Below are 27,942 nucleotides of genomic sequence, written 5' to 3'. Positions count from 1 at the left end.
TAATATAATGTCCAGTTCAGAATGCAAATATCCAAATATGATTGGGCTGCTTTGTTTGATCTATTGGGAAAAAAACAGTTTAAATGTTTTAAATGTGCTGTTTATCTCATAACATCATCATTATCAATATAAATGAAATGTTAATGTCCAACAGATGCACAGGAACTTGTGAGGATGGTGCTTGTTGGGAAAACTGGAGTTGGGAAAAGTGCAGCAGGAAACACTATCATAAGAAGAAAGGCTTTTGACTCTACATCATCTTCTGCCTCCGTAACATCACAGTGTGAAAAAGTCTCAGCTCAGTTTGAAGGTCAAACACTTTTTGTGGTTGACACTCCAGGCTTGTTTGATACTAAAGATCAAGAGAAAGTAAAGAGAGAGATTGCTAAGTGCATCTCTTTTGCTGCTCCTGGTCCTCATGTGTTCCTGGTTGTCGTCCAGGCTGGAAGATTCACAGAAGAAGAACAAAAAACAGTGAAACTCATTCAGAAGATTTTTGGAGAAAAAGCAGGATGTTACACGATGGCCTTATTTACCCGTGGAGATGACCTGGAGGAAGATGGAGTCCAAATAGAAGACTTTATTCATAAAAATCCAGCTCTCCCTGACTTCATCAGTCAGTGTAAAGGAGGATATCATGTTTTTAACAACAGAAACAAGGATCCCTCCCAGGTCAGAGAGCTGCTGAAGAAGATCAATGCAATGGTTAAGAGAAATGGAGGAAGATACTACACCAATGAAATGCTACAAGAAGCTGAGAGAGCCATAAGAGAAGAAGAAGAAAAACTTCGGAGACAAAATCCAAATATCACAGCAACAAAAGCAAGAGCAGATGCTGAGAAGAACAATGAGTTTATTCAGACAATTGCTGGAGCTTCTGCTTCTGGAGCCTCAATTGGTAGCATGGCAGGGCCAATGGGAGCTGCAGTGGGAGCTGGACTTGGTTTTGCAATTGGTCTTGTAACTGCAATTAAAAATGAATGCAGTATACAGTAATATGTAGTTTCTCTCATGCAGCAGCTGCTCACAGGGCCACATGAACAGTATCACTTTCATTAAGTATTATTTTCATTCAATTCCAGCATTAGAAATCTCTGTAATTAATCTGTCTAATTAGGTTCATTTTCACTTTTCTAGTCTTTATTGAATATTGATCATGTGCTGATTGTGACATTTTAGTCTAAAACAATCTGTCAGATAGCTGTTACTAAATTTCTTGTTTTCCTATGCTGTTCCTATGCCACAAGGATTTGTAACAAAGGAAGTTGAAATCAACCAGTTTGTAGAGAAGTATACTCACTGAGATGTTTGTACTGATCAAACTGTAACATTAAAGGACACCAAAGACATCTGCATCATGTTTCCTCGGGGCTTTATAACATGATAATAAATGTGAAGAAAGAGTGTTATTTGATGTTTCAGTTACTGTGTCTGACTTTTATAGTGAAACTGATGTCTCTTTGATCACAGGGTGCATGAAGTTTTTCAAACATTTATTGTGGAAGCACATTATGGTTCTGCTACAGCAGGTTTGATGCAATAAGAGAATTTAACTGAATCTGTTTCATTATAAAAGCAGCACATTTAATTGCAGAAATTCACTGCAGATTATTTAATTTAACACATTTGATGATATAGCAAAATACCAAAATCAGCATTTATAAAAGTTACACTTTAATTTGAAGATTAGTTGGAAATTATTTAAAAAGGTTAAACTTCATAAATGTGGTAATAACTACACTGTTAAATAAAAGAAAGCCAGTTCTCCATCATCATCTTCATCAAAATCATCATCAATCTGTTAAAATGTTTCATGCATCAGCCTTACCTGCTGAACAAACTGTGGACCAGCATGCATTAAAAAGGTAACTGTCATGCTCCTGGGTCATTGTTGGACCCAGTGTTTTGTATTAGTATTGTGTTATGTTTTGGGTTAATTCTTGTTTTCTTAGTTCCTCGGGTTTTGGTTCTTGTCTTTAGTGTTCTGTTATCCTTACTTGTGTCCTCTCCCGGTGTTCTCTTTGTGTCTCTGAGTTTTTTGGTAAAACAGTCTCTGAATTTCCTGTTTTATTTTGAAGGTCTGTGTCTCGTTATGCCCATTAGTTTCACCTGCATCCACCCCAACATGTCATTTCCTCATTACCTGGTGTATAGGGGTGGTAGCTCCTTTGTTGGAATGGATTCAATTCTTTTGCATCAGAGTTTAAATTAATCCAACCGAGGCTCACACAGTGATTTATATATTATTAAACATTTTAAAATGAGTTAAATCACAGAGAATATGTGAGTCGGGCTCAGTAGGTGCTGTCTTTCTGTCTCTCACTGACTGACGTTTTATGCAAAATGAAACTGTCGGGGTTCCCCCTGAAGTTGGACTTTTTTAAAAAGTATTATTACTTATTCATAACACTAACCAGTAAAATCCAGTTTCAGTTTATTTGGTCTCACTGTGTGTTGGCACACAGTCAGCATCCTGAAGCAACAACGAAAAGAAAAAACGGGGCCAACACATGTAAACACATGTAATGAAAATGAACATAGATGATGCAGATAAACAGCTGTACATCAAGCCTCCTTTACATGAACTGAGATAAAACCCAGCAGGAAGCCATGTTGATAAATGTTTCTCATGTTCATAGACATAATGTTGATCTTGTGTTTATTTCAAGGTAATAAAAATAGCGTCCCTCCTTAGCTTATCATCACAGTCACATGTTATTCTCAGAACTGCAACTCACAGGGAGATTTGACTCACGAGAAGAAAAAGTAACACAGGGGACTTTCAATGTGAGTCGGTTAGAGACAGAAGCAAGAGTTAATGTCTGTGTGATACATCTGTATCACACTAACTTCATTGTATTTGACATAAGATTAAAAGAGGTTATAACAGATTTTAAAAAGGAGCCTTGAACTTTAGTAAAAATCAGCTTGTACTCCCCAGAGAAGTATTTAGACTCCACCCACATCCTATAGTTCTTTAGTTATTGCCAAGTATGGTCTGTTTGGACACTGAGCGACAGAGGCGGATGTAAAGGGGCAGGAAGTATTTTGAGCATATGCACATTAAGTGTAACGGTTGCCCATTACACATGTTGTCATTGCAGACAGTTTGACATGTATGGGCTGAGACTTGACCAGAAAAAATAAATGTTTACGTATTCTGAAAATGTTAATTAAGCTCTCAGAGCTGTGAAAACAACAGTCAGAAAATAGTCTACATTGGACTTTCTGTTGTTAATAAAGAGTCTCTGTGTTCTGTACAGAAAGCAGCGTCCTGATTCAGGATGTGGTGTGGGGAACACTGCAAAGAAAGACAGCTTAACACCGCAAGCACTTTACTTTGAATAAAAGCCTCCATTTTGTTTGCTCAGCTGTCTGAGAGGGAGAACCGTTCAGTGGCCATTTGGAGCCAAACAATGCAATTTTTTTTTACATTTTTAGGCACATTGTTAAAAAAGGTTTTCACCCACTTTTCATGAATATCTAACTGTCTGTTCAATGAGTCAACAAATTACAGGCTACATGCCTGAGCTCAGTTGTTTATGATTCATTTCTATCTGCATATTTACAAAAGAGAAATTCCCGCAAAGTTTCGTCCCGCTGAGTCACAGAGAATTCAGTCTTTGTGATACTCTTACAGAACAATCCCAGACAGCAGAAACATCTATGTCACTTTTGGTACTTATGGCTAAATTATGGGTCTGCAAATGTTGTGTGGAACAAAATCCACAAGATGGGTCTAACATAGTTTAAATCAAGTGTTGTTTGGATTCAGTGTTTCTCACATTTCACAAAAAACCTCAGAAATGGCTAATATAATAAAGTGGAGCAGTAGCTAATTTAAACCTACCAGACACAGAATTAAGGCTGTCAGTACAGACTAAATGTGGGCCATGTTTATTATTATCAGAGAAAATCATGAAAACTTCCCCCCTCACATTCCACCTGCTTTGTGGTTCACATTTAGGAAGACTGTGAGCCAATAAAATAAACAGAAATATTTACATGTGGCTGATTTTGACCCACAGTTTTGCCTCCACATTTGAAATTTAAACAGTCCTATCAGGTTACTCAGCTGCCATCAAACAAACTCTGTTAATGAATCCCACAGAGTTTAAGATTACAGTTTTCTAAGCACTTATTGTTGCTAGGGTATGAAGCCCTTTTCTTCTCTGGCAGTGGTTCATTGCCCTCTTGTAAATGTTAAATAGTGCCCTTTGTGCAGTATGGAAAAAGCCGTGGGTGCAGTGTACATTCAGTTTCCTCACATTTCTAAAAAAAAAAAAAAAAGAAACAATCTACCATTTTACTTGAATACCAAAAACTGCAGCTCTGCTAATGTCACCTGAAGATACAGAATGAATCAGTTCTCATGTTAAAACGTCCAACTTTGCAGCAACCTGTTTGCACCCTGCTGTATTACACTCCTCCCACATATTTAACCTCCACAGTTTTCACACAGTACAACCATTTTTGGGCTGTCAGTAAACATGCATGTGCACCATGTTGTTGTTGTTATGGGTGTCATAGTGGTGGTGGTAATATTAGCACAAAGTGGGCATCTCTCACGGATACTTTGCTGCTGCATGAGCTGACCCTAAAACCACAAAACATAAAAACAGTAAATTATGCATCTCTTTAACAGAGACAAAATCACAAACACTGGAACACTGAAATAGTTAGAAGAAGGTAATCTGACTCTGTGCTCTGTAAACTTTTTGCACAGAGGACCATGCAAAACTTTGTTCATTGTTGCATAGAAAGCAATTTCCTGATTCAGGCTGTGGTTGGGGACGTGTTGCAGAGTGTAAAACGACTTCGAACCACAAATTCTTCACTCAGTATTATGCCCTCCATTTTGTTTTTTCTGCACTGTAAAAAAAAAGTATTTTACAGTTTTGTTCTGTTCTTCTAGAATATCATTAAATTTACATAAATAGACTGTGATTTCACATTTCAAATTTAAATTAATGTAAAATCACTGTAATGTAATAAAACATAATTTTCTTGTTTTTTAAATGTATTTGTCTGTACATATGCATATTTAGATTGTTAAAATACATTCACAAATGTATCATGATTTCACAAATATTTGTCCGTTATTTGAAAGATTGAACTGTTAAATTGAAATGTAATGCTATGGAAAAATATATAAAATGATTCTTATAAACTTTTTTTACATCAAATAATTATTATTATTATTGCTATTTAGGGCGATCGTGGCTCAAGAGTTGTCAGTTCGCCGGTTGCCGGTTCGAGCCCCGGCTCGGACACTCTCGGTCGTTGTGTCCTTGGGCAAGACACTTCACCTACCACCTACTGGTGATAGCCAGAGGGGCCAATTGTGCGATATGGCAGCCTTGCCTCTGTCAGTCTGTCCCAGGGCATGCAATCCATTATTATTTAACCCTTTAAGACCTACCATAGAACCAAGTCCGCCAGAGCTTATAGTATATTTTTACATGCTGTAGTGCCATTTTTGGGAGCATTTCAAGTTGCTATACATCAATACAACCATTATAGCCCAGATTTTAATAATATGTATGCATTAAGTGCATAGTAACTACATAAATTGCAAAAAAGTGCAATAAACTACAAAAACATTGAAAATCGTTTTTGCTTTTTTAACATATATTTCTAGTTAGAGAAATGTAAGAGGCTTATCCCTCAAAACTGTAAATACAAAAAAGTTGCACAAAATAGTTTCCAACAACAGGAAATTTATTTTGAGTGTCTTCATAGTTTTATTTTTGAAATACACCAATTTTTATATACTGCTGGAAAAATAAATATTATACTGCAAATTTGCAAAAAAACAGCATATGCATCAAAATAAACTATTTCCAGAAGTGCAATATGAGTCCTAAGCATCCCAGAAACGACACAGAAAGTCATAAAGTCAAACATAACTTTTAAAAACACCAGTATTGGCTCATGAGGCCCTGATGGTAAAAAAAAACCTACATTTCCGCGAAAATGACGTCACTTCCGGTTTCGGGCAGGTCATGGCGGACATGCAAAAGTTCGCGCTGACGTCTATTCCAATGTAGGAAGTGTTATGATCAGCTGATCGGATCGGCAAAGCGTGTTTCTGGAATATTATGTTTTTGTTGCTGCAAGTGCTTTTTATGCAGTTTTTGCAAAGCTATATGTGGAAGGAGACGGTGACCTAGGACAAGCTGATGGCATAAGATGTAAGTACAACTCCTCCGGTTTCATATGCAAAAAAAATTATTGCGCTAGCTTATGTGGTTGCAGAGCTACTGGGATTTAAAAATAGTTACGCAAAACAGAGCGTGCTCGCGCCGACCGGCTTTAAAGGGTTAAACCAACTGTTAACTGTATATTTCTGTACATTTAAGCATTATTATTCATATTGCCACATTCATTGACCTTGTTTATAGGTAAGATTTTCGTGGTGGACACAGACGAGGCCTCCCTTGCACAAATAATCGATCGATCGACTGTCTTGTTTTCTTCATGATGGATAAGTCTCCAGAATTAGCGGGGCTTGTGGAAACACAGACCCAACAAAAATCTTCTGCATGAACTGAGGGTCCTGTTCCAATTTTTGTTTTGCCCATTCTGCAAATTCTGTGGGCCGATCTGGGTCATCCTCGTTGAGATGCTGCAGTAGCTGGAGTTTGTAAGGGTGCCATTTGTGAGTAGCTAATATCCGCCGAAGGGATGTTCGAATAATGCCACTCTCCAGTGACATGCGGCGAGTGCTACACTGTGGACTCTTGCTGAATGAAGCTAGGACAGCCACTGATGTTTCTTCATTAGTGACAGTTTTCTTCCGTCCACATTTTGTCAAATCCAACACTGAACCAGTTTCACGAAACTTAGCAAGCAGTTTGCTAACTGTAGCATGGGAGATGGGTGGTCTCGTAGGGTGTCTTGCATTGAAATCTGCTGCAATGACCCTGTTACTGAGTTCACCAGATATCAACACAATTTCTATCCGCTCCTCACGTGTTAACCTCTTTGACATGTCAATGGCTGTGAACAAAGAGAAACTTGTAAATAACTCATGAAAGAATAAAGTTACGTTGAAACCAAGCACACCATTGTTTTTCTTGTGACATTACCAATAAGTTTGATGTGTCACATGACCCTCTTCCTATTGAAAAAACAAAAGTTGTATCCAAGATGGCCGACTTCTAAATGGCCACCATGGTCACCACCCATCTTGAAGAGTTTGCCCCCTCACATATACTGATGTGCCACAAACAGGACTTTTATATCACCAACCATTTCCATGTTATTACGGTGTATCCATATAAATGGCCCACCCTGTATAATGTCCATGTCGATTAGTTCATTGATCTTTTTCTCCACTGCATCCCTCAAATGATAATGTATGCCCCTCAGTAGCTGTGCTACTGGTTTCACATTTGGATCAACGTACAGGCTGATCTGTTTGGTGTTTAGCTTTCCTACTCCTTTGAACACTTTTGGATACTTTTCTTTAAGAGTGTGCTTTAAATCTGTGACAGCTGCCACATTTTCACCTATTTTCAACACTCCTAACTTTATAGCAGTCTTTTTTCCCTGGAGTGGTTCACCATTACCTCTAATCAAAATAAATTCGGCCTCTTCAGTCCTGTCACCAATCTTGATTTCACATCTGAATGCACAGTCTCACCTGGTGTTTGGGACAATTTGTGGAAAGTTTGGCGTGCGTATGCTGCATTCACTTGAGCAACAAAATAAGTGTTGAGCGCAGTCACCGCCGCGGTGTAATCCTTCGCCTCTCCCATCTGTGGCAGAGTGGAGAAAACGTTCTGCACGTCCTGTCCGTCCAAGTGCAGTAGAAGATCGCGTCTCTGCTGTCTGATCGCGTCTGTAGCATTATCCGTCAAAATAAGACCTTTCCCATCAGCAAACAACTCAAAGGATGTTAACCACCGCGTCCATCTCGGTCCGAGCGTAGCTGGATCAGTGTAGCAGGCGAACGGTTGAATGCCCGACTTTTCCCCATCCCAGATGGCCGAACTTCTCACCATATCTCTAAGGGAGAGGCCAGCCACCCTTCGGAGGAAGCTCATTTCTGCCGCTTGTATCTGCGATCACGTTCTTTCGGTCACTACCCATAGCTCGTGGCCATAGATGAGGGTAGGGACGTAGATCGACCAGTAAATTGAGAGCTTCGCTTTTACACTCAGCTCCCTCTTCACCACGACGGCATCCGCATCACTGCAGCCCCAATCCGTCTGTCGATCTCCGGCTCCCTTCTCCCATCACTCGCGAACAAGACCTCGAGATACTTGAACTCCTCCACTTGGGGCAGGAACTCATCCCCGACCTGGAGTGGGCACTCCACCCTATCCGGGCTGAGAACCATGGCCTCAGATTTGGAGGTGCTGATCCTCATTCCCGCTGCTTCACACTCGGCTGCGAACCGTTTCACTGCCCAAGTCGCATACCGCTTGGCCTGTCGATACCTGTCGGCTGCCTCCGGAGTCCCACAGGCTAACCAAGCCCGATAGGTCTCCTTCAGCCTGGTGGCCCCCTTCACCTCTGGTGTCCACCATTTGGTTCAGGGATTACCACCACGGCAGGCACCAATCAGCCCCTCTCTTTACCCGAGTGTCCAGAACATATGGCCGCAGGTCTGGTGATACGATTACAAAATCGATCATTGACCTGCGGCCTAGAGCGTCCTGGTGCCACGTGCACTTTTGGACACTCTTATGTTCGAACAAGGTGTTCGTTATGGCCAAACTGATATTTGCACAGAAGTCCAATAACAAAACACCGCTCGGTTTCAGATCAGGCAGGCCGTTCCTCCCAATCACGCCCCTCCAGGTCTTGCTGTCATTACCCACATGAGCATTGAAGTCTCCCAGCAGGACAACAGCACCCCCCCCCAGGGACTCTAAGAAGGCTGGGTCTACTTCTCACAAAAACAAATCCAGGTTCGTGTCATCCTCGTCGCCATTGTTGTGTGCCCACCTTTTTACTGAATTAGGCAGAGCACTCTGAATTAAATCAGGACAGAAAGCGCGGTCTTTCTCTTGCTTTACTGAATACTGTCGACCTGACAACTAGCCACTTAACGGGGCCTCCTTTGGACAACAACATCCGGTTCAAAAGTCATCACATTAACCCTCCTGCCATCCTTTAAAAAACTCACACCCATCACCCTAGGGACCATTCTCAGCCACGCCATAAAAAGACCATATATCCATATTTTATTCCACTTTAAATTAGCCAACCTTGTAAAACTACTTCTCCCTGAAATATTCATGTAAAGTTTTAATTATATTTTCGTTGTTTTAACCCTTCAAATCCCAGTGTTATTACATGAGCGCCCTGTGTTATAAGCCCCAAAAACCAAAAAACGAAACTAAATATTTCCACAAAAAACCAGTTGAAGTAATATGTGATTGTCATTATAAGTAGGCCTTTAGATGGACCAAAGATTGGCACCAACATACATTTTGACCTGCCATTATTTTTTTTGCATTTTTTTTGCAATTTAAAAATTAAAACTTCAAGGCCCTGAGTCTTCATTGACATCCAAGAAAAGAAGAAAAAATAAAATCATATGATGATAATTTGGGGTTGAAAAATAGCGTTTATAATGGAAGTCAATGGGCAGAAAATGGTCCCCAGGGTGATGGGTGTGGGGATTTCTGCTGCTCAGCCATTTTAGGCTGATTTAAGGAATTCACACTGGAATATTAACATTGACAGGTAAAAACTATCCTGTGGCAAGTTTGGTTATATTCCACTGAACACAGTGGAAATGGCAGCCATTTAACACATAGCAGTGGCACAAAAAGGTCCCAAGAAGGCAGGAGGGTTAAGACATAGCCAGATATCAATACATGACACATGGTATTAGCAAATTCATCAACCGAATAAAATGTATTGCAATCGGCATCAAAAGAGGCCAGAATTTATAAAAGCCGCAGAAAAATTAGCCGCAGTACCAGAGACAATAATGCACACAAGGCGCCGAGGGCCCTCAAATTTCAGTCCTGCGTTGCTTAGATCAGCATCAAATATCAGCATTGCTGATGTTCCTAAAAGTAATGTCCAGGCCATATGAAAAGACCAAGTCAAGAGTATGACCTTTAACGTGAGAAGAAACCATCGATGATTAATCAATCTGAAGGTGAGCTGGTCACGGGAAATAGAGGGAGATCACAGAACATCCATAATGGAGTAAGGGTTAACTGCATCCTGCACTTTAAGATGGCGGACTCAAATACCGCTCAGTTTTCCTCATGTCCTCTGTTGTTTTACTATATGGAGAAGAAAAAGGCAGGCGATATGTGCAGGTGGAAAAATCCATTCGCAGTGAGGTGGCATCTCCGATATTCCAACGCGGATCTGGCTCAAAACGGTGGGATGGTCAGAGGTTTAACAAAGTTTGCCGATTACAGATAATTAGTGCAATGGCATTTGGAGAACATATAGATGGAATAATAAAAAACAACATACAAATGTCAAATTTGGGTCAAGAGATGTCCCAAACGCAGGACCCATGGTGCGTATTAAAGGAGATTGTTATAGTGAGTGGATGAACAGAACAGGAATGAACGCTGGCTCTCTGGATTACTGAATGGCTGGCTAAACAGAAAACACACACAGGAACGACTGCAGTGACAACATCGATGACAAGACATTGAACTGATGAAACTGAGGGACTTAAATACACAGGCTGAATGATTATTGATTAGAGACTGGTGAGTGAACAGCTGAACTTAATCTGACTAATGACACATGGAAGAGGACCTAGAACGTAATGCACTGAGAGTGACAAAGGGCTGACATAATAGAACAGGATATGTGAACATATGGAAAGTAAAGAGAGAACATGACTAAACTGAAAACACTTGGTAAACGACCCAGGAACCCTTACAGCTCTACGCTGGCCAACCCACGAAATCATAAAGACCCCTGAGGAGAGTCACAGACTTTGTAATAAAGCACACAAATGGATGGTCACTGAATCAAGAATCTGTGAAACTGCAGTGTATATAAAGTTTTTCCTGTTGGATTGCAGGTACACACTGATAACAGTAGGTGGAGCAGTTTTCCCACTCAGTGCTCAGAGTTCAGTTTCACCCTGATCTAAAGTGTTCGACGTTTGTTCTGTGAGAGGCAGTGAAGTGTTTAGAGGGAGGACCCTGGAGCAGGTTATAAGTGAGAGCTGAAAGAGAAAGAAAGCGTCCAACAGCAGAGACACTGAAACAGACAAACATGGACAGCAGTGAGTAGATTTACATGTTTTATACTATGGTTTTCAAACATCTTTTGTGAAATTTATTGGATGTGCAGGTGCAGAGGATGTGCAGATATATTGTTTAAAGCAGCTGTAGACAGAAACCAGCTCTTACTGATCTCATGTCTCAATGTATTTGAGTGTCGTTGGTTTGGGATTCTTTACTTGTTCTTGCAGCAGTCAAGTTCAGTCAGCAGCACTGTTAGTGAATCTGATTGATGTATTATGTTTGATGTTGATTAATATACTGATTTTAGTTTTACCTGTGTGTGACGTTTAGAGTTAAAAGCACTGCATAATGCTTTTAATAGGTTATATTTGTACAGAATTAATAGCTAGCAACACATAATAATTTACCCAAGCCTTTAAACAAAACGTCTCATTTTACAAACATTACGAACATATTACATCTTTGTGCATTTTGTTTCTGAATTTTTCACATGTACACACACTCATTTACCTTTACAGTTTTGTTTTATGTACATTATTTATTTTCTTTTTAACCTTTATGTTTCTAACAGAATAATGAACTTTGGAACATATTTTTTATGTGTCTTTCCTAAAACTCGTGCCTTGTAATGATACTGCGTAAAGGAAGTAACTATAATTACAATTAGTTATACTGTTTCGATCACTCTGTATCTAATCCTTGAACTTCTGGCTAGCAAATAATACTTCTCCATTTGTTTGTGGAGCTTTGTATCTCTGATAGTGTTGGTTAGTGTAGAAGATTACTGCCATGAAAAGTAATCTACTGCTTCTCACTGTTGTTAAAGCCTCTGAGACTTTCAGCTTACAAAACAATCTATAACAATCTCAAAAGAGTTGATTCTGTTTATCTGGACGTAGCAATATCAGTAGGAGAAATGTTTTTTCAGTCATCCAAGTTGTTTCTTCAGTCTCTATGCAAATGTACTGTTTATAAGTTTGGGGGAACCTGGAGTCAGCTGAGACTGAAGGAGTCGCTTGAATGAGTGATAAAACATTTCTCTCACAAAAAACAACCAGATGAATAGAATCATTTTTTTTTGGAATTTCCTTACATGGATGATTGAGCATGCATCAAGACAGTCTATAATAATCATTAGTTTTCTGTTCAGACTTACTGTTCATGTTCCTGCATGAAAACTAGGAGTGGGTTTCAATTGTCTATTTTCCAATTCAAATAGATTTTAGCTTGTATAACGCAATATTGATTCATTAAATCCTGAATCAATTTTTAAATATAAATGTATTTTGGCAGAATGTCAGGTTAAAGCTTTCATTTCAACAACCTAAAACAGTAAATGAAAGCAGATAAACGGATTCCACACAAAGACATAAACACAAAGCGCTGACCTGACGCATCAGAATCTGTGAGATGTCGGAATCTTACCCTATGTACACAGACACGCCATCGGGGCTGAAGGCCAACATATCACAGATTCTAAAGCTGCAGGTTTTGCCCCTCTCCAACCAAAATTAACTGAACGCGCAGCAAAAGAGGATGAAAACTACACTGTAAAAAAGAAATATAATATAAAAGTATTTTACTGTGTATTTTACAGTTTTGTACTGTTTTTCTAGAATATCATTTAATTTACATATATAGACTGTAATTTTACATTTCAAATGTAAAATAACATAAAATCACTGTAAATGTAATAAGACATCATTTTCTTGTTTGTTAAATATATTTGTCTGTACATATGCATATTTAGATTGTTAAAATACATTCACAAATGTATCATAATTTCACAAATATTTGTCCGTTATTTGAAAGATTGAACTGTTAAATTCAAATGTAATACTATGGAAAAATATATAAAAATATATAAAATGATTCTTATAAACTTTTTTTTACATCAAATAATGTTATTTAGGGCGATCACGGCTCAAGAGTTGGCAGTTCGTCTTGTAATCAGAAGGTTGCAGGTTCGAGCCCCGGCTCGGACAGTCTCAGTCGTTGTGTCTTTGGGCAAGACACTTCACCTACCGCCTACTGGTGATGGCCAGAGGGGCCGATGGCGCGATATGGCAGCCTCGCTTCTGTCAGTCTGCCCCAGGGCAGCTGTGGCTACAACTGTAGCTTGCCTCCACCAGTGTGTGAATGTGAGAGTGAATGAATAGTGGAATTGTAAAGCACTTTGAGGATCTCGAAAAGCGCTGTATAAATGCAATCCATTATTATTTAAATACTGTTAACTGTATGTTTCTGTACATTTAAGTATTATTATTCATATTGCCGCATTCATTGACCTTGTTTATAGGTAATTTGATTGTTTAATCACATTAAAATGATCCTGATTTAATGCTTTTAAAGTCACTTGAAAAAGACAAAATCCCATGTAAAATTAGGGCAACAAAGTGTATTGTCATTACTGAAAATAACCGTATTTTTATGAGAAAGTTATTTTCTGTTTTTTTTATGGTATTATTTTGTTTTCCGCATTGTGTTATTAATAATAATAATGGATTTGATTTATATAGCGCTTTTCGAGATCCTCAAAGTGCTTTACAATTCCACTGTTCATTCACTCTCACATTCACACACTGGTGGAGGCAAGCTACAGTTGTAGCAGTTGCCCTGGGGCAGACTGACAGAAGCGAGGCTGCCATATTGCACCATCGGCCATTCTGGCCAACACCAGGTCACCCGCCCACCAGACAGTACAGCGCTGTCAGACACCATTTTATTTTATTTTTTCAAAAATGACCTCCGACAAGAAAGCCTAATTTCTGCTGTTCAATACCAAAGAAATGCAAACTTTTTAAAATTATGCCAAATTGCAAAAATAATTAGCTGTATCTCTAATCAAAAATCTGTGACTTTGCTCTGCTTCACTTCAGCAGCATCAGGTAATTTTCATAAGCTGATTCATGGTTTTCTTCAGTTTTTGACCTACTGCAGAATATTTTTAAGGTTATCTGCTATAAAAAGCCAGGCCAGGCCTGCTTCCTGTTTTTCAGCTTTATCCTGAGTAACTTTGACACAAAGGCATCTGCTGTGATGCTGATGAAGTCTCACAGTGTCAGTACTGTTAAATGATCAGAATTATAATATTTCTGACTGTGGCAAAATTTCCCCAATATAAATCAAATCGAACCAGGACCTTCTGAAGTGAAGTAGAATTGAGTAGAATCCAAAATTTTCTACCTGCTCTTTCTTTTTTGTTGTTTTTCTGTCTGAAAATTGATCATTCATCTTTAAACTGTAATTTTTTTTTTTTTGGGGGGGGGGGGGGGGGGTGGTTCAGGTGCAGAACTATTGTCTTTTAGACAACAGCTGGAGTTCATCACGTCATCATTAATGTCTTTGTTATCTTCCCCGACAGCATACGTCAGGATTGTTCTTCTTGGAAAAACTGGAGCTGGAAAGAGTTCAGCAGGAAATGCCATCTTAAGAAAAAATGCTTTTCTTGTGTCTCCCACCAAATGTTGTCAGGAAGAAAGAGCAGTGTTTGAAGGTCAGACCCTGACTGTAGTTGATACTCCAGGTCTGTTAAACAACAGGCTATCTGAAGAGCAGGTGAAGAAAGAGCTCAGAAGTAGATACATCTCCTCTGCTGCTCCTGGTCCGCATGTGTTCCTGATCGTGATCCATGCTGGCAGATTCACCAAAGAAGAACATAATGCTGTGAAAATCATTCAGCAGATGTTTGGAGAAGAAGCAGCAAATTACACGATGGTGTTGTTCACCCGTGGAGACGATGTAGAGGCAGATGGAACCAATATTAATAAAATCATCAGGGATAATGATGCTCTCAGTGAGTTCATCTATCAATGTGGTGGAAGATATCATGTTTTTAACAACAGAAACAAGGATCCCTCTCAGGTCAGAGAGCTGCTGGAGAAGATCAACATAATGGTTAAGAATAAAGAAAGCACAAACTACACTGATGAAATGGTCAGAGAGAAAGACAGAAGAGAGGATATGAAAAGATCTCAGAGGGAAACTCCAGGGATGGTGCTTGATGATGGAAAAAGATGGGCTCAGGGAGATAATTCATTTAATCAGATTAATCAGGATTCTGATGGAGCTGCTGTTTTTTGCAGTACTCAAGGTAGGTACAGTTGACCTTGTATTTATATTTTCCTTTCCTTCTTTTTCTCTGACATGTAGTGTTTTTCTTGTTTTTTGTCAGAGGAGAAGAAAATTACATGTGTTGCTCAAAACACGACAGACGTAATTTTTAATTACTTACTAATCAGTATTAATTAAATAACAAAAATACCTACAAAAAAAACCAATCTATTTCCAGAAACAATTTCCCAGTTAATCCCCAAACCCCACCATCACCAGTTGAGCTCTCTTGTTAGCTAGCTGCATGGTTTTCATCTTTTGCCGATGTAGAGAGAAAGCTAGACAAACTGACACACTAGGAGAGCGCAAAAAGGGGAAAATGAAGACAGGGAAACACAGGAGATAGAGGGTAATGATAAATAAAGAAATAAGGATGTTAAATCCACTGACAAAAGCACCCATAACTCCACAAAATATAAAAGCATGGCACATCACAATTTAAAAAAGCTCACATGTGTAAACTGTTTCTAAAGTGCCAGTGACTGAAAATGAATTTAGAGTTATTTACACCATCAGCACGGTGGCACGGTGGTTAGCACTGTTGCCGCACAGCAAGAAGGTCCCGAGTTCAATTCCACCATCAGGCCGGGGTCTTTCTGTGTGGAGTTTGCATGTTCTCCCCGTGTTTGCGTGGGTTCTCTCCGGGTACTCCGGCTTCCTCCCACCGTCCAAAGACATGCAGCTTGTGGGGATAGGTTAATTGGATAATCGAAATTGCCACTAGGTGTGAATGTGTGAATGAATGTGAGTGTGAATGGTTGTCTGTCCTTGTATGTTAGCCCTGCGACAGACTGGCGAACTGTCCAGGGTGTACCTCGCCTCTCGCCCTATGACAGCTGGGATAGGCTCCAGTGCCCCCCGCGACCCTGAAAAGGATAAGCGGAAGTGAATGGATGGATGGATGGATTACACCATCAGTCATCTTTGTGTATTACTATCCAACAGGTGGAGGAAAAGCAAGGGAAGAAGATCTCCGGATTGTTCTTGTTGGGAAAACTGGAGTTGGGAAGACAGCTTCAGGAAACACAATCTTAAGTAGAAAAGCTTTTCAGTCCAACTTGTCTGCAACCACAGAAAGTCAGAAGGAAACAGGACAGTTTGAAGGGCAGACCCTGGCTGTAGTTGATACTCCAGGTCTGTTAAACACTAGGCTGAGTGAAGAGCAGGTGATGACAGAAATCAGTAGATGCATCTCATTGGCTGATCCTGGTCCTCATGTGATCCTGGTTGTACTCCAGGGGGGCAGATTCACAGAAGAAGACCAAGAAATTGTTAGAAACATTCAGAAGATGCTTGGAGAAGAAGCAGCACGTTTCACTATGGTGTTGTTTACCTGTGGAGGTGATGTGAAAGCAGATGGAGACACCATAGAAGATATAATAAGTAAAGATAAAGCTCTGTGCAGCTTCATCAGTCTCTGTCATCAAGAATATTATCTTCTTGAAAACAGAGATAAGGATCCCTCTCAGGTCAAAGAGCTGCTGAACAAGATCAAAGAAATAGTTGACAGAAATCTAGGGAAATACTACACCACCGAAATGTTCAAAAAGGCTGAGAGAGCCATGAGAGAAGAGATGAGACTTCATAGAAAAAATCAATCTTTGATGTATCAAGAGCTCAGACATCAGGCTCCTAGAAATCAGTTCAATCAACCCTGCAGCATAATCTAATACTCAATGTTTTTGATCTCTGAGCTGCAGATTATAAAAATCTCATTAAATATGAGACAATGAGAGTGTGAAACTATTTTGCTGAATGTATCATGTTTACTTAAATATTTCTCTCGGGATTTTACAGAAAATGAGGCTTATGATGAATGATTAATAACTATCTAACTGTCGGTGTATTCATGAACTCTTTGCTGTAAACCAGTAACTTTATGTCAGATTTTGCAAAATGTAATTTGAAGCTAAGAGTTGTCAGCTTACTGAACGATGCATCGTGAAGCAATCTGATGAAGTTTTGATGAAGCATGTTTTCTTGTAACTAGCAAGTTAGTGCAGACAAATATTCACTGACACTGATAACAGTTCATAAATACAATAGAGGAAACCCAACGGGCTGACACAACATACTGTAATGCTGTTAGAGGTCAGATTTAAAGCTATAAACTCTGTGATGTCAAACGAGAATGCACCAATGAATGATTATAAAGAAATAAAGTGATGATTTTCTTATCAAATAAAGACAAACACAAATCTGTGTGTCTGTTAAATTTACTCCACATGCACATGCATGTTTTCATGTGACTTAAATTCATATGCTTTATAAATTTTAATCCCTCACAGCTTTTATCATGTCTACATATACTGATGAGGACAGAATTTTCACACGCCCAAGAAAAATATGTTTCCTTTAAATATTTCCCAAGTGCTGTTAAGCAGAGCAAGGAGGTTTTTAACACAATTTTTTTCATCCTAGTTTTATTTTGGATGCTGTCATTATTTTACTTTGAAAAAGGAAAGATTTTTTTTTTAAATATTAGGGTCAAAGTTATTTTCCCCCTGAAGCAAAGAGCCAGATATGTGTTATTTTTGCTCGATAACAGCCTGCAGTTGCTTGTTGTTGTTGTTGTTGTTTTTTCAAACAAGTCTCACACTTGTCTCCTGAGAAATCCAGGCCCATTCTTCTTTGGAGAATCTCTCAAGCTCCCCGAGATTTGATGGTCTCCTGGCATGGACCTTGATGTTTTTGGTGGTTGTCCCGTTTTGCTAGTGACTACAGTTTTCTTTCAAAATCTTCACAAATATTTTCTCCATGATTTCTTCCAGCTTGATGAGAGTCCCAGATAGAGACACACGGAAGTGTCCTCACAGCATAATACTTATCCCACCGTGCTTAACTGTGGGGACATGGTCTCTGCTTTCTTCCTCCAACCATGAGCAACGTCTCTGTGAACAAAGAGCTGACCAAAGGATGCTTTAGTCTACAGTATCTTTCTCGAGGTCGCCCTTAGTGTACTTTAGTCTGGATTAAGTGTTAATCTCACAGTGCATTCCTGTGCAGAGTTCTTTAAATCTGTCGAATTAAAGAAATTATTTTACTGCTACAATATATCCTGCAGCATTAACATTGCATCAATAATATAATCTACAGCACTGATACTGCATTAAGATGTTTAAACATACTGGCACCATATTAACCTTTTATTACAGGTGCAGCCATAATCATTGTATACACACATTGCATTTTGTGCTTATTAAAGAGTTAAAGCTCAGTCAAATAAGGAAAGGTCATAAGCCTCGTTCAGCGCGATGTCCGGACAATCTATTGTGTAAGTGACTTGGAGCTATAGAAGGTTAAAACTGCATACATGCTTACAAAACACATATAGTGCATATAATCTAGAAACAGGCCATCAGCAAAGGCCTGAATGTATTCAGTTTCTTGTTGCAACTTGTTGCGTTTGAGTTTGCTTAGTAACAGGTGACAGAAAATGTGCTAAAGAGGATGTCGAGTCCATGGGGACCTCAAAGGCCTGAGATCATCACCATATTTGGAAGAAGATGTTAGAGAGGGGAACTTCTGTGTTTGCATTTAGCTTTAAAAATGATCATTGTCTGTAAAAGATGCAAATAATGTTCTTAAAATACAAATTATGTTCTTGTAAATGCGAGAATTGGTGTTAACCCTGACATTATAAAAGCCATTGTCTGTGTATTTTTGGGCGGAGATCTACATCTGATGTGTTGCAGTGTACATCTTCCCGCGTGTGTGTTCAATAAACTCATCTGTTAGATTGCATCCTTCTGGGCCTCTGGTATTTTGTTTTGGTTCTCAATATCTCGAATCAGGACAAATCTTATCTACATACTGTGGATTCAGAAAGCATGCAGACTTACTTCACTTTTTTCAGTTGTTTTATTTTAATTCTCCTTCATTTAAATTATTTTTCCCCTCAATAATATACACTCAGTACACCATAAAGACAAATCAAAAATATAATTTTTGATTTCTCTGTCAAATTATTTAAAGTAAAAAAAACACACACTCAAATATCACATTTACGTAAGTTTTCAGAAATTTTGCAAAAAAACTTGAAATTTAGTTAGTAAGTAGTAAGTAAGTAAGTAATTAGGGTTAGGGTTAGGGTTCACATTTCTCATGATCAATGACATCAGAAACATTGAGATGTTCTCTTGATTACAGTTCAACTGTGGTAATTCTGCTGTACTGACATGATAAACAAAGACACACACGTCTGTACAAGGCCATACAGCTGACAATGCATATCAGAGCAATAATAAGACAAGAAGTAAAATGAGAAAAACTTCTGAAAGTTTCCAAGAGCACAGATGGAAAAGATTTGTCACAAGCAGTGCTCTTCTAAGAGCTTGTAACCAGGTTAACCTGAGAATGTGAGCATGTGAGAGAGAATGGCTTTAGTGGTGAGCCCGTTCTCTTTCTGGACGCGTAACATACACACGATTTGTCACGTCCCTTGGCATCACATGGCAATGCGAAGGGTAACCGTCTGCGTTCCTATGATACGTGCCAGATTGTGGATGAAATCCAATAGAATGACGTTCCAATAGAACGGTAACACACGTTCCAGCCGTGTATTCCAGGCCTAACCCTAGCCTTAATCCTAACCATAACCCTATCCCTAACCTTAACCACAACCTTAATGGTCTTAGCGATTAAAGTAAAATAAACGTACATGTGCCTATTCAGTCAAAGCGGTTCTCATGTTTCCTCCAATTTGCTCCCGTTTCCGATTGCGTAACATAGAGACGTGTTGGGTGGCCGAAAGCATAACATACCGATGATTTGTCACATAGCATAATATGCTTTGGGAGTGAGAACGTGCTGTAGTGGTAGAGGTGACAAAGAGAGCTCCTGTGTGGAGACAGTATTATGGTTTTAAATTTTTTCTTTTAAATTAAATTACAAATAAATACTAAAATTCTGTTTTCAATTTAAGGCTAAGTGTTTAAGATTAATGTGAAAAATAATTTTTTAAAAATAATTTAACAATGATAGCATCAGACTGCAATGTCAGCTTTTGTGCACACATACACTTTCAGTGTGTATCCTAAACTTTGGTCAAAATATGAGGCTGCTCTTGACTGGACTAAAACTCTTCAGCTGGTGTAACTTGTTAAAGTTTAGGCTTCAGATTTACAGATTAGAGCTTATTTCCTTCTCTGCAATGCATCCAAAAAACAGCCTGACTGTTGCAAACCTGACTGTGGTTTGTTTCTTCTTGGCCTCTTTTAGTTACAGGGCTTGGCACTATAAGATGTGATGTGACATGATGTGTTTAGAGGGAGGAGCTTGAAACTCAATAAAATACTGAACTGAAGGAGAAAGTACGCATTCAGCAGCAGAACATTGACAGAAACACTGCACAGAACAACTGCCTGAAAGACACAAAGATGGCCAGAAGTAAGTGCACGTATAACATATATACTCACTCAGTGTTTGTATACACTTCTCTATAACATATACATTTTTATATGAATTTGGATGAATGGTAAAAAAAGTTCAAAAACTCCCTGTTTCAGTGATTTTTATTTTTGGATCTATATTTAACGTATTGTCTAAGTATTTTGTTAAAATGGTAAATGACTGTCTGAAATTATTTTCTACTGAGTTGTTCTGTCAGGAGATGATGAACTGATCTCCAGAGGCAGCAAGTTAAAAAAAATATTATTTTTATATACACAGCAGACCACTGTGTTATCTTTGTTTTGCACGATCTTGGAGTGATTAAAGGGAAAAGAGTGCCATGCTTAAGTTTGGACACGTCCAGAGATCTGATCTTTTTGATAACTTTAACCAAAAACCCAGCTGTTCATATTCATCATGAAATGAAGGTCAGATGATGCACATTTCAAATCCTTCTAGAACCTCTAACTCCTCACAGCTCATCCTAACTTGCAGCAGCCAGGGCACCAGTTTAGCTCAGTCAGTGAGCAGACAACCACATGTCTGCAGAAGAGAAGCCCATGTTTGAATCTGACCAATAGCTCTTTGCTGTGTGTCTTCGAATCCTCTCTCTCCACTAGTGATGTGTCGGTCACGAACGAAACGGCTCTTAGAACCGACTCTTTGAAGTGAACGACCTAAGCCGGCTCCTTATCTGGTCTTTAAGTCTGACGTCACTAGCCGTGTCTGGGCTCAAACTCCGCTGCAGGTCCCTAAGTCAAACGATCACTGTGTGGCATCACTGAGAGTTGTCGAAAGTCTTTCATCTGTAATAAAATGATCAGCGTTCTGCTCTACTAGGTGTAACAATTGAGTTTAACATCCAGGCATCCGTGAAAATGGAATTTATGACATTTAACGGAGTTAGAAGTTAGCAGGAAATTAGCTCGCTAGCTTCCATCTAAATACAATATAGCATGTCCTGACTAAGGGATTTTGTTTTTTTTCTTCCTCTCACCCTCTCTCTCGCACTTTTTTTCCCGGTACACTCTGCACGCGAGCCTTGTGCTTTGCGCTGGGAAGAGGGGGGAGGGGCGGTAGTTACACTCGCAGTAGCACAGGAACAGAGACAGAGAGAAAGAGAGAGAAAGAGAGCCAGGGACAACAACGTCACATGAGAATGGTATAGTCATCATCCACTACTAAAGTATTCAGAAAGTTTATTCATGCAGGCCCATATGACAGAGAATATGCATCTTCTCTTAGTTTTCATATTTTAATTTATATTTAATTGTGTTGTGGTTGGCAGTGTTTTGTGTTGTTTCACTTTAAATTTGTTTAAAATGAAAAAGCTAAAAATAGAAATAGTTAAAGGTTGAAATGTAAATAGTTGTTTTTTGTATTATATAATTTATTTATTAAATTTTATATGGAGTGAATAAATAAAAGTATATTTACAGTGGCCCCCAGAGACGCACGTACAAACTCCAAAATATGTACGAACCCTGAAGCACGTACAAACTCCAAAACACATAAAAATTCCATAGGACGTACAAACTCCAAAACATGTAAACCTAGTGGCTACACAAGCCAGGAGGTACCAATGACCGGATTTGGTGTGTGGTAGTAACAGGTAAGTGAACATTTTTTTAAATTATTTGAATATATATAATTGCTTGTGTATAAATACACAAACAATACACATGTGCTTTCAATCTAAGTGACCGAGGTAGCTCTGGTTTGGAAGTTCAGTTAACACTAGAAATGTGTTTTGGGATTTGTACGTCCTTTGTCTCTCTAGGGACGACCTTATATATTTATATATAAACATATATAAATAAAACCACAGTTTTTTTTTTTTACATTACTAATTTCTTTTTGTGCATAATTTTATATTGTTGTTAGTAATAAATTAATTAAAGCAAAACCAACCTGATGAGCCAGTTGGGAGCCGAAAGAACCGGCTCTTTTTATTGAGCCAAGCCGGAAATTCCATCACTACTCTCCACAATTTCCTGTCTATCTTCATTGCACCACTATCTAATAAAGACAAAAGATTATCTTTATTTAAAAAAAACCCAAAAAAACAGGAGCAGCTGTGGGTCAGTTTGACAATGTGTAGCACTCTACACATTAAAATAACTGACATGGAGAAGTAGAAGAGGCGGCACGGTGGTTAGCACAGTTGCCGCACAGCAAGAAGTTCCTGAGTTCAATTCCAACATCAGGCCGGGGTCTTTCTGTGTGGAGTTTGCATGTTCTCTCCGTGTTTGCGTGGGTTCCCTCTGGGTACTCTGGCTTCCTCCCACCGTCCAAAGACATGCAGCTTGTGGGGATAGGTTAATTGGATAATCCAAATTGTCACTAGGTGTGAATGTGAGTGCGAATGGTTGTCTGTCCCTGTGTGTTAGCCCTGCGACAGACTGGCGACCTGTCCGGGGTGTACCCCGCCTCTCGCCCTATGACAGCTGGGATAGGCTCCAGCGCCCCCCGCGACCCTGAAAAGGATAAGCGGAAGCGAATGGATGGATGTAGAAGTTTTAGAAAGAGATGTCTTACTGTACCAAGTTTTATTAAAGAACACATCTCCTCATGTAAAGAACAGTGAAAATAAAATCCCAAAATGTGCAAGTTTCAGTCAGGTCCTGATTTTGGACTCAGGCACAGTCTCCTGTGTGGAGTCTGTATGTTCTCTGTGTTCACATAGATTTTCTTATGTTAAGTTAATGCCGCCTTTCTTTGCCCATTAAAGTCTTGAAAAAGAGTTTTTTTTTAATCTCACGTGTGTGGCTTATTAATTAAATATTAATTTTAATTCCCCACAGCTTTTATCACATGTAGGTATACTGATGAGGACAGAAGCTTTTGTAATATTAACATTTTTAAATAAATATTACACTGTAAAATGCATAACAAAAATATAAAAAAATGAAAAATTGATTTTTTTTAATTCAGTTTTTTTTAAAGGAAGTTGGTTAAATTCAATTTCTAATATGGAAAATTACTTACTTTTATAATAAATTGTACATCGTACTGTCTCTTTGCAGGTCTTTATACCATGTATATTTCATTTATAATAATGTTTTCATATCTGCTCTCTAAGCTCCCACACCCGAGTTTTTGCTTCTGCCATTGTACAAGACGCGTTCACAGAGGCTAACCAACCTTTTTCAGCCTGGCAGCTCTCTTCACCTCTGGTGTCGACCACTTTGTTAGGGGGTTACCACCAGGACAGGCACTGACCTAAAACCTAAAATTTATTTATTTAAATGTCTCATCCATGCACAACTGGACTGGCCATCAGGCATACCGGGCATTTGCCCGGTGGGCCAATGGTAATTTTTCGTTTTTATGGGACGATAATTTTTTTTGTCTTTTCCATGGCCTCTCCGAACTCCTCCCACACCCGAGTTTTTGCTTCAGCCACTGCCCGAGCCGCATTCCGCTTGGCCTGTCGATACCTGTCGGCTGCCTCCGGAGTCCCACAGGCTAACCAAGCCCGATAGGACTCCTTCTTCAGCCTGGTGGCTCCCTTCACCTCTGGTGTCCACCATTTGGTTCGGGGATTACCACCGCGGCAGGCACCAACCACCTTGCGGCCGCAGCTCAATGCAGCAGCTTCGGCAATGGAGACGCTGAACATGGTCCCCATCTTTAAGAAGGGGGACCGGAGGGTGTGTTCCAACTACAGGGGGATCACACTCCTCAGCCTCCCTGGGAAAGTCTATGCCAGGGTGCTGGAAAGGAGAGTTCGTCCGCTAGTCGAACCTCGGATACAGGAGGAACAATGCGGTTTTCGTTCTGGTCGCGGAACACTGGACCAGCTCTTTATCCTCTCCAGGATACTTGAGGGTGCATGGGAGTTTGCCCAACCAGTCTACATGTGTTTTGTGGACTTGGAGAAGGCATTCGACCGTGTCCCTCGGGGTGTCCTGTGGGAGGTGTTGTGGGAGTATGGGGTGTCTGGCCCATTGCTACGGGCCATTCGATCCCTATACAACTGTTGCAAGAGCTTGGTTCGCATTGCCGGCAATAAGTCGGACTCGTTCCCGGTGGGTGATGGGCTCCGCCAGGGCTGCCCTTTGTCTCCGGTTCTGTTCATAATTTTTATGGACAGGATTTCTAGGCGCAGCCAAGTGGCGGAGGGCTTTCGCTTTGGTGGCCTCAGAATCTCATCTCTGATTTTTGCAGATGATGTGGTTCTGTTGGCTCCATCGGGTGAGGGCCTCCAGCTCGCACTGGAACGGTTCGCAGCCGAGTGTGAAGCAGCGGGAATGAGGATCAGCACCTCCAAATCTGAGGCCATGGTTCTCAGCCGGAAAAGGGTGGAGTGCCCACTCCGGGTCGGGGATGAGTTCCTGCCCCAAGTGGAGGAGTTCAAGTATCTCGGGGTCTTGTTCGCGAGTGATGGGAGAAGGGAGCCAGAGATCGACAGACGGATTGGGGCTGCGGCTGCAGTAATGCGGACGCTGCACCGGTCCGTCGTGGTGAAGAGGGAGCTGAGTGTAAAAGCGAAGCTCTCAATTTACCGGTCGATCTACGTCCCTACCCTCACCTATGGCCACGAGCTGTGGGTAGTGACCGAAAGAACGAGATCGCGGATACAAGCGGCAGAAATGAGCTTCCTCCGAAGGGTGGCTGGCCTCTCCCTTAGAGATAGGGTGAGAAGTTCGGCCATCCGGGAGGGGCTCAGAGTAGAGCAGCTGCTGCTCCACATCGAAAGGAGCCAGCTGAGGTGGTTCGGGCATCTGACAAGGATGCCCCCTGGGCGCCTCCTGGGTGAGGTGTTCCAGGCATGTCCCACCGGGAGGAGGCCCCGGGGCAGACCCAGGACACGCTGGAGAGATTATATCTCTCGGCTGGCCTGGGAACGCCTTGGTGTTCCCCCGGATAAGCTGGAGGAGGTGGATGGGGAGAGGGAGGTCTGGGCCTCTTTGCTTAGGCTGCTGCCCCCGCGACCCGGCCCCGGATAAAGCGGATGAAGATGGATGGATGGATTTTTTTTGTTTTTTTGGTAACGGTATAAACAATGAAAGGTGGTGGATTGGCCAGCTGGATGCTGACCAGTGTGTAAAAATAACTCAGTTGTATTGTGGTGGCTATGGCGGAGCTTCCACATGCATGCATGACAATGGAAACATGAAGATGAAACCAGGAGATGTCCTTACTGAATCATCAGAGCTGAACAGGTGATGGAGAAACAGGTTTACCTTTTAGGTGACATGAATGAGTTGAAGTTATGAACTGTTTCTGAGAGACATATAACACCAGGATCCTTTTCTGTGTAGCTGACAGCTGGTAACTGTGCAGGGGCGGGTCTAGAAAAGTTTTGCCAGGGGGGCAGGTAGGGCATTAACAGGGAAAGGGAGCACAAAGAAATACTTTCTTATTCTCATTTAAAATGTCTGGCTGTTATTGAATAATTATCTGAATCTTACACCCAATGTTTTCATCTGATGTAAAATGTATAGAAATCATATATATACCAACAAGACAGTGTACATCACTGTCACCACAGCGTTTGTTTTCATTCAAAGGCTTTATGGCTTTTCCTGTAATACCTGGTGGGCCGGTCTCTACTCAAAATGCCTGGGCCGATTTTTTGTCCCAGTCCAGCCCTGCATCCATGCATAATGTTCCTATGTGGAACAACCTTTAATGCAAGTTTATCACATGTGGTAGGCATAAATCAACTTTGTCCCAAATTGTGATGTTGATGCAAATATCCAGATAACTATCAGGCTGGTTTGTCTTTGTTTTATTATGAAATAATGAATATATCTACATCAGAAATATTTCAAATGTGCTCTTTGTAGAAATGATAATCAATGTGAATGAGATGTACAATTACCATGTGTAATTGTTAAACAGATCAAGGGGAACGACTGGAGATGGTGCTTGTTGGGAAGACTGGAGTGGGAAAGAGTGCAACAGGAAACACCATCTTAGGAAGAAAGGCTTTTACATCTACATCATCTTCTGGCTCAGTGACATCAGAGTGTGAGAATGTCTCAGAAGACTTTGATGGTCAAACACTGTCTTTAGTTGATACTCCAGGTCTGTTTGACACTAAAGATGAAGAGAAGGTTGTGGGAGAGCTCATTAAGTGCATCATGTATACTGCTCCTGGTCCTCATGTGTTCCTAGTTGTGATCCAGGCCGGCAGGTTTACAAGTGAAGAACAAGAAACAGTGAAAATGATTCAGAAGATTTTTGGAGAAAAAGCAGCAGGTTACACCATGGCCTTGTTCACCCGTGGAGATGACCTGGAGGCAGATGGAGTCACTGTAGAAAAATTTATCTGTGATAGTCCAGCTCTTTGCCGCTTCATTGGTGAGTGTGGTGGAGGATATCATGTTTTGAACAACAGAAGCCAGGATCGCTGTCAAGTTAGAGAGCTGCTGAAGAAGATCAATGAAATGGTTCAGAGAAATGGAGGAAGCTACTACACCAGTGAAATGTTACAAGAGGCTGAGAAGGCCATCAGCGAAGAGACACAACATCTTCAAAGAGGAAATCCAAGTCTGACATATAAAGAAGCAAAACGACAGGCTCTTAGAAACCCATACTTTCACCCACCTACAATCATTGTCCAAAAAGTGACACATGTGGTGGAAAAGAGTGTCTGTGTTATACTGTAATATTAGGTATTTCTACAGCTCATTAGAAATTAATGAATGTAAATAGAAGTAACAGTGTGAAGTTATTGAATACTTACTTAATATTTCACAATTACCTAAATGTTACTCATATTTTACAGAAAGAGGGGCCTATTCATTGATGATTATTGATTACTGACTATATAACTCTCAGTGTATTCATGAACTATTTGCTGTAAACCAATAAAGTTATGGTGATTTGAAGCTCAGAGTTGTCTACTTACTGAACAATGTATCATGAATCGGTCTGATGCAATCTGAAGCATGTTTTCTTGTAACCAGCCAGTTAGTGCAGAAAAATATTCACTGACACTGATAACAGTTTAGAAATATAATAGAAAATGAATGGGCTGACACAACATACTGTAATGATGTTAGAGATCACATTTAAAGCTATGAACTCTGTGATGTCAAAAGAGACTGCACCAAGGAATGATTATAAAGAAATAAAGTGATGATTTTTATCAAGTAAAGACAAAATTATTAAAGACAAATCTGTGTGTCTGTTAAACTTACTCCACATGCAGGAACCTCATGAATCAGAAAATCAGCAGTTTATTCTGGATTCACCTGCATCTGAATGCAGTTTCCTCCTATAAAATACCAAAAGA

At 40.1% G+C, this 27,942-nt stretch overlaps 1 protein-coding gene across 1 annotated transcript; it reads left to right on the top strand.

The window, feature by feature from the left end:
- Nucleotides 1–73: 73 nt before the first annotated feature.
- Nucleotides 74–27,544, top strand: LOC146670720 (GTPase IMAP family member 8-like). Its single transcript, XM_085402763.1, has 4 exons — nucleotides 74–787; nucleotides 14,560–15,282; nucleotides 16,248–16,886; nucleotides 26,559–27,544. Exons 1-4 carry the CDS (start codon nucleotides 175–177, stop codon nucleotides 27,311–27,313), a joined length of 2,730 nt encoding a protein of 909 aa, XP_085258889.1. The 5' UTR covers nucleotides 74–174; the 3' UTR covers nucleotides 27,314–27,544.
- The last annotated feature ends 398 nt before the right edge of the window (nucleotides 27,545–27,942 follow it).

Source organism: Rhamphochromis longiceps, linkage group LG4 (assembly GCF_057381845.1).
Source record: "Rhamphochromis longiceps isolate RC_006_pf linkage group LG4, R_longiceps_female_GT1.1, whole genome shotgun sequence".
Taxonomy (NCBI): domain Eukaryota; kingdom Metazoa; phylum Chordata; class Actinopteri; order Cichliformes; family Cichlidae; genus Rhamphochromis; species Rhamphochromis longiceps.
Note: the sequence above shows the minus strand (reverse complement) of the source record. Positions and strands in the feature narration are given on the sequence as shown.

What these genes read in the sequence shown, in the direction of transcription:
- LOC146670720 (XM_085402763.1), top strand. Translation starts at nt 175, where the DNA reads ATGGTGCTTGTTGGGAAAACTGGAGTTGGGAAAAGTGCAGCAGGAAAC. An exon ending in AAGAGAAGAAGAAGAAAAAC is followed by an intron (nt 788 to 14,559) that starts TTCGGAGACAAA and finishes CGACAGCATACG; the next exon opens with TCAGGATTGTTCTTCTTGGA. An exon ending in TGTTTTTTGCAGTACTCAAG is followed by an intron (nt 15,283 to 16,247) that starts GTAGGTACAGTT and finishes ACTATCCAACAG; the next exon opens with GTGGAGGAAAAGCAAGGGAA.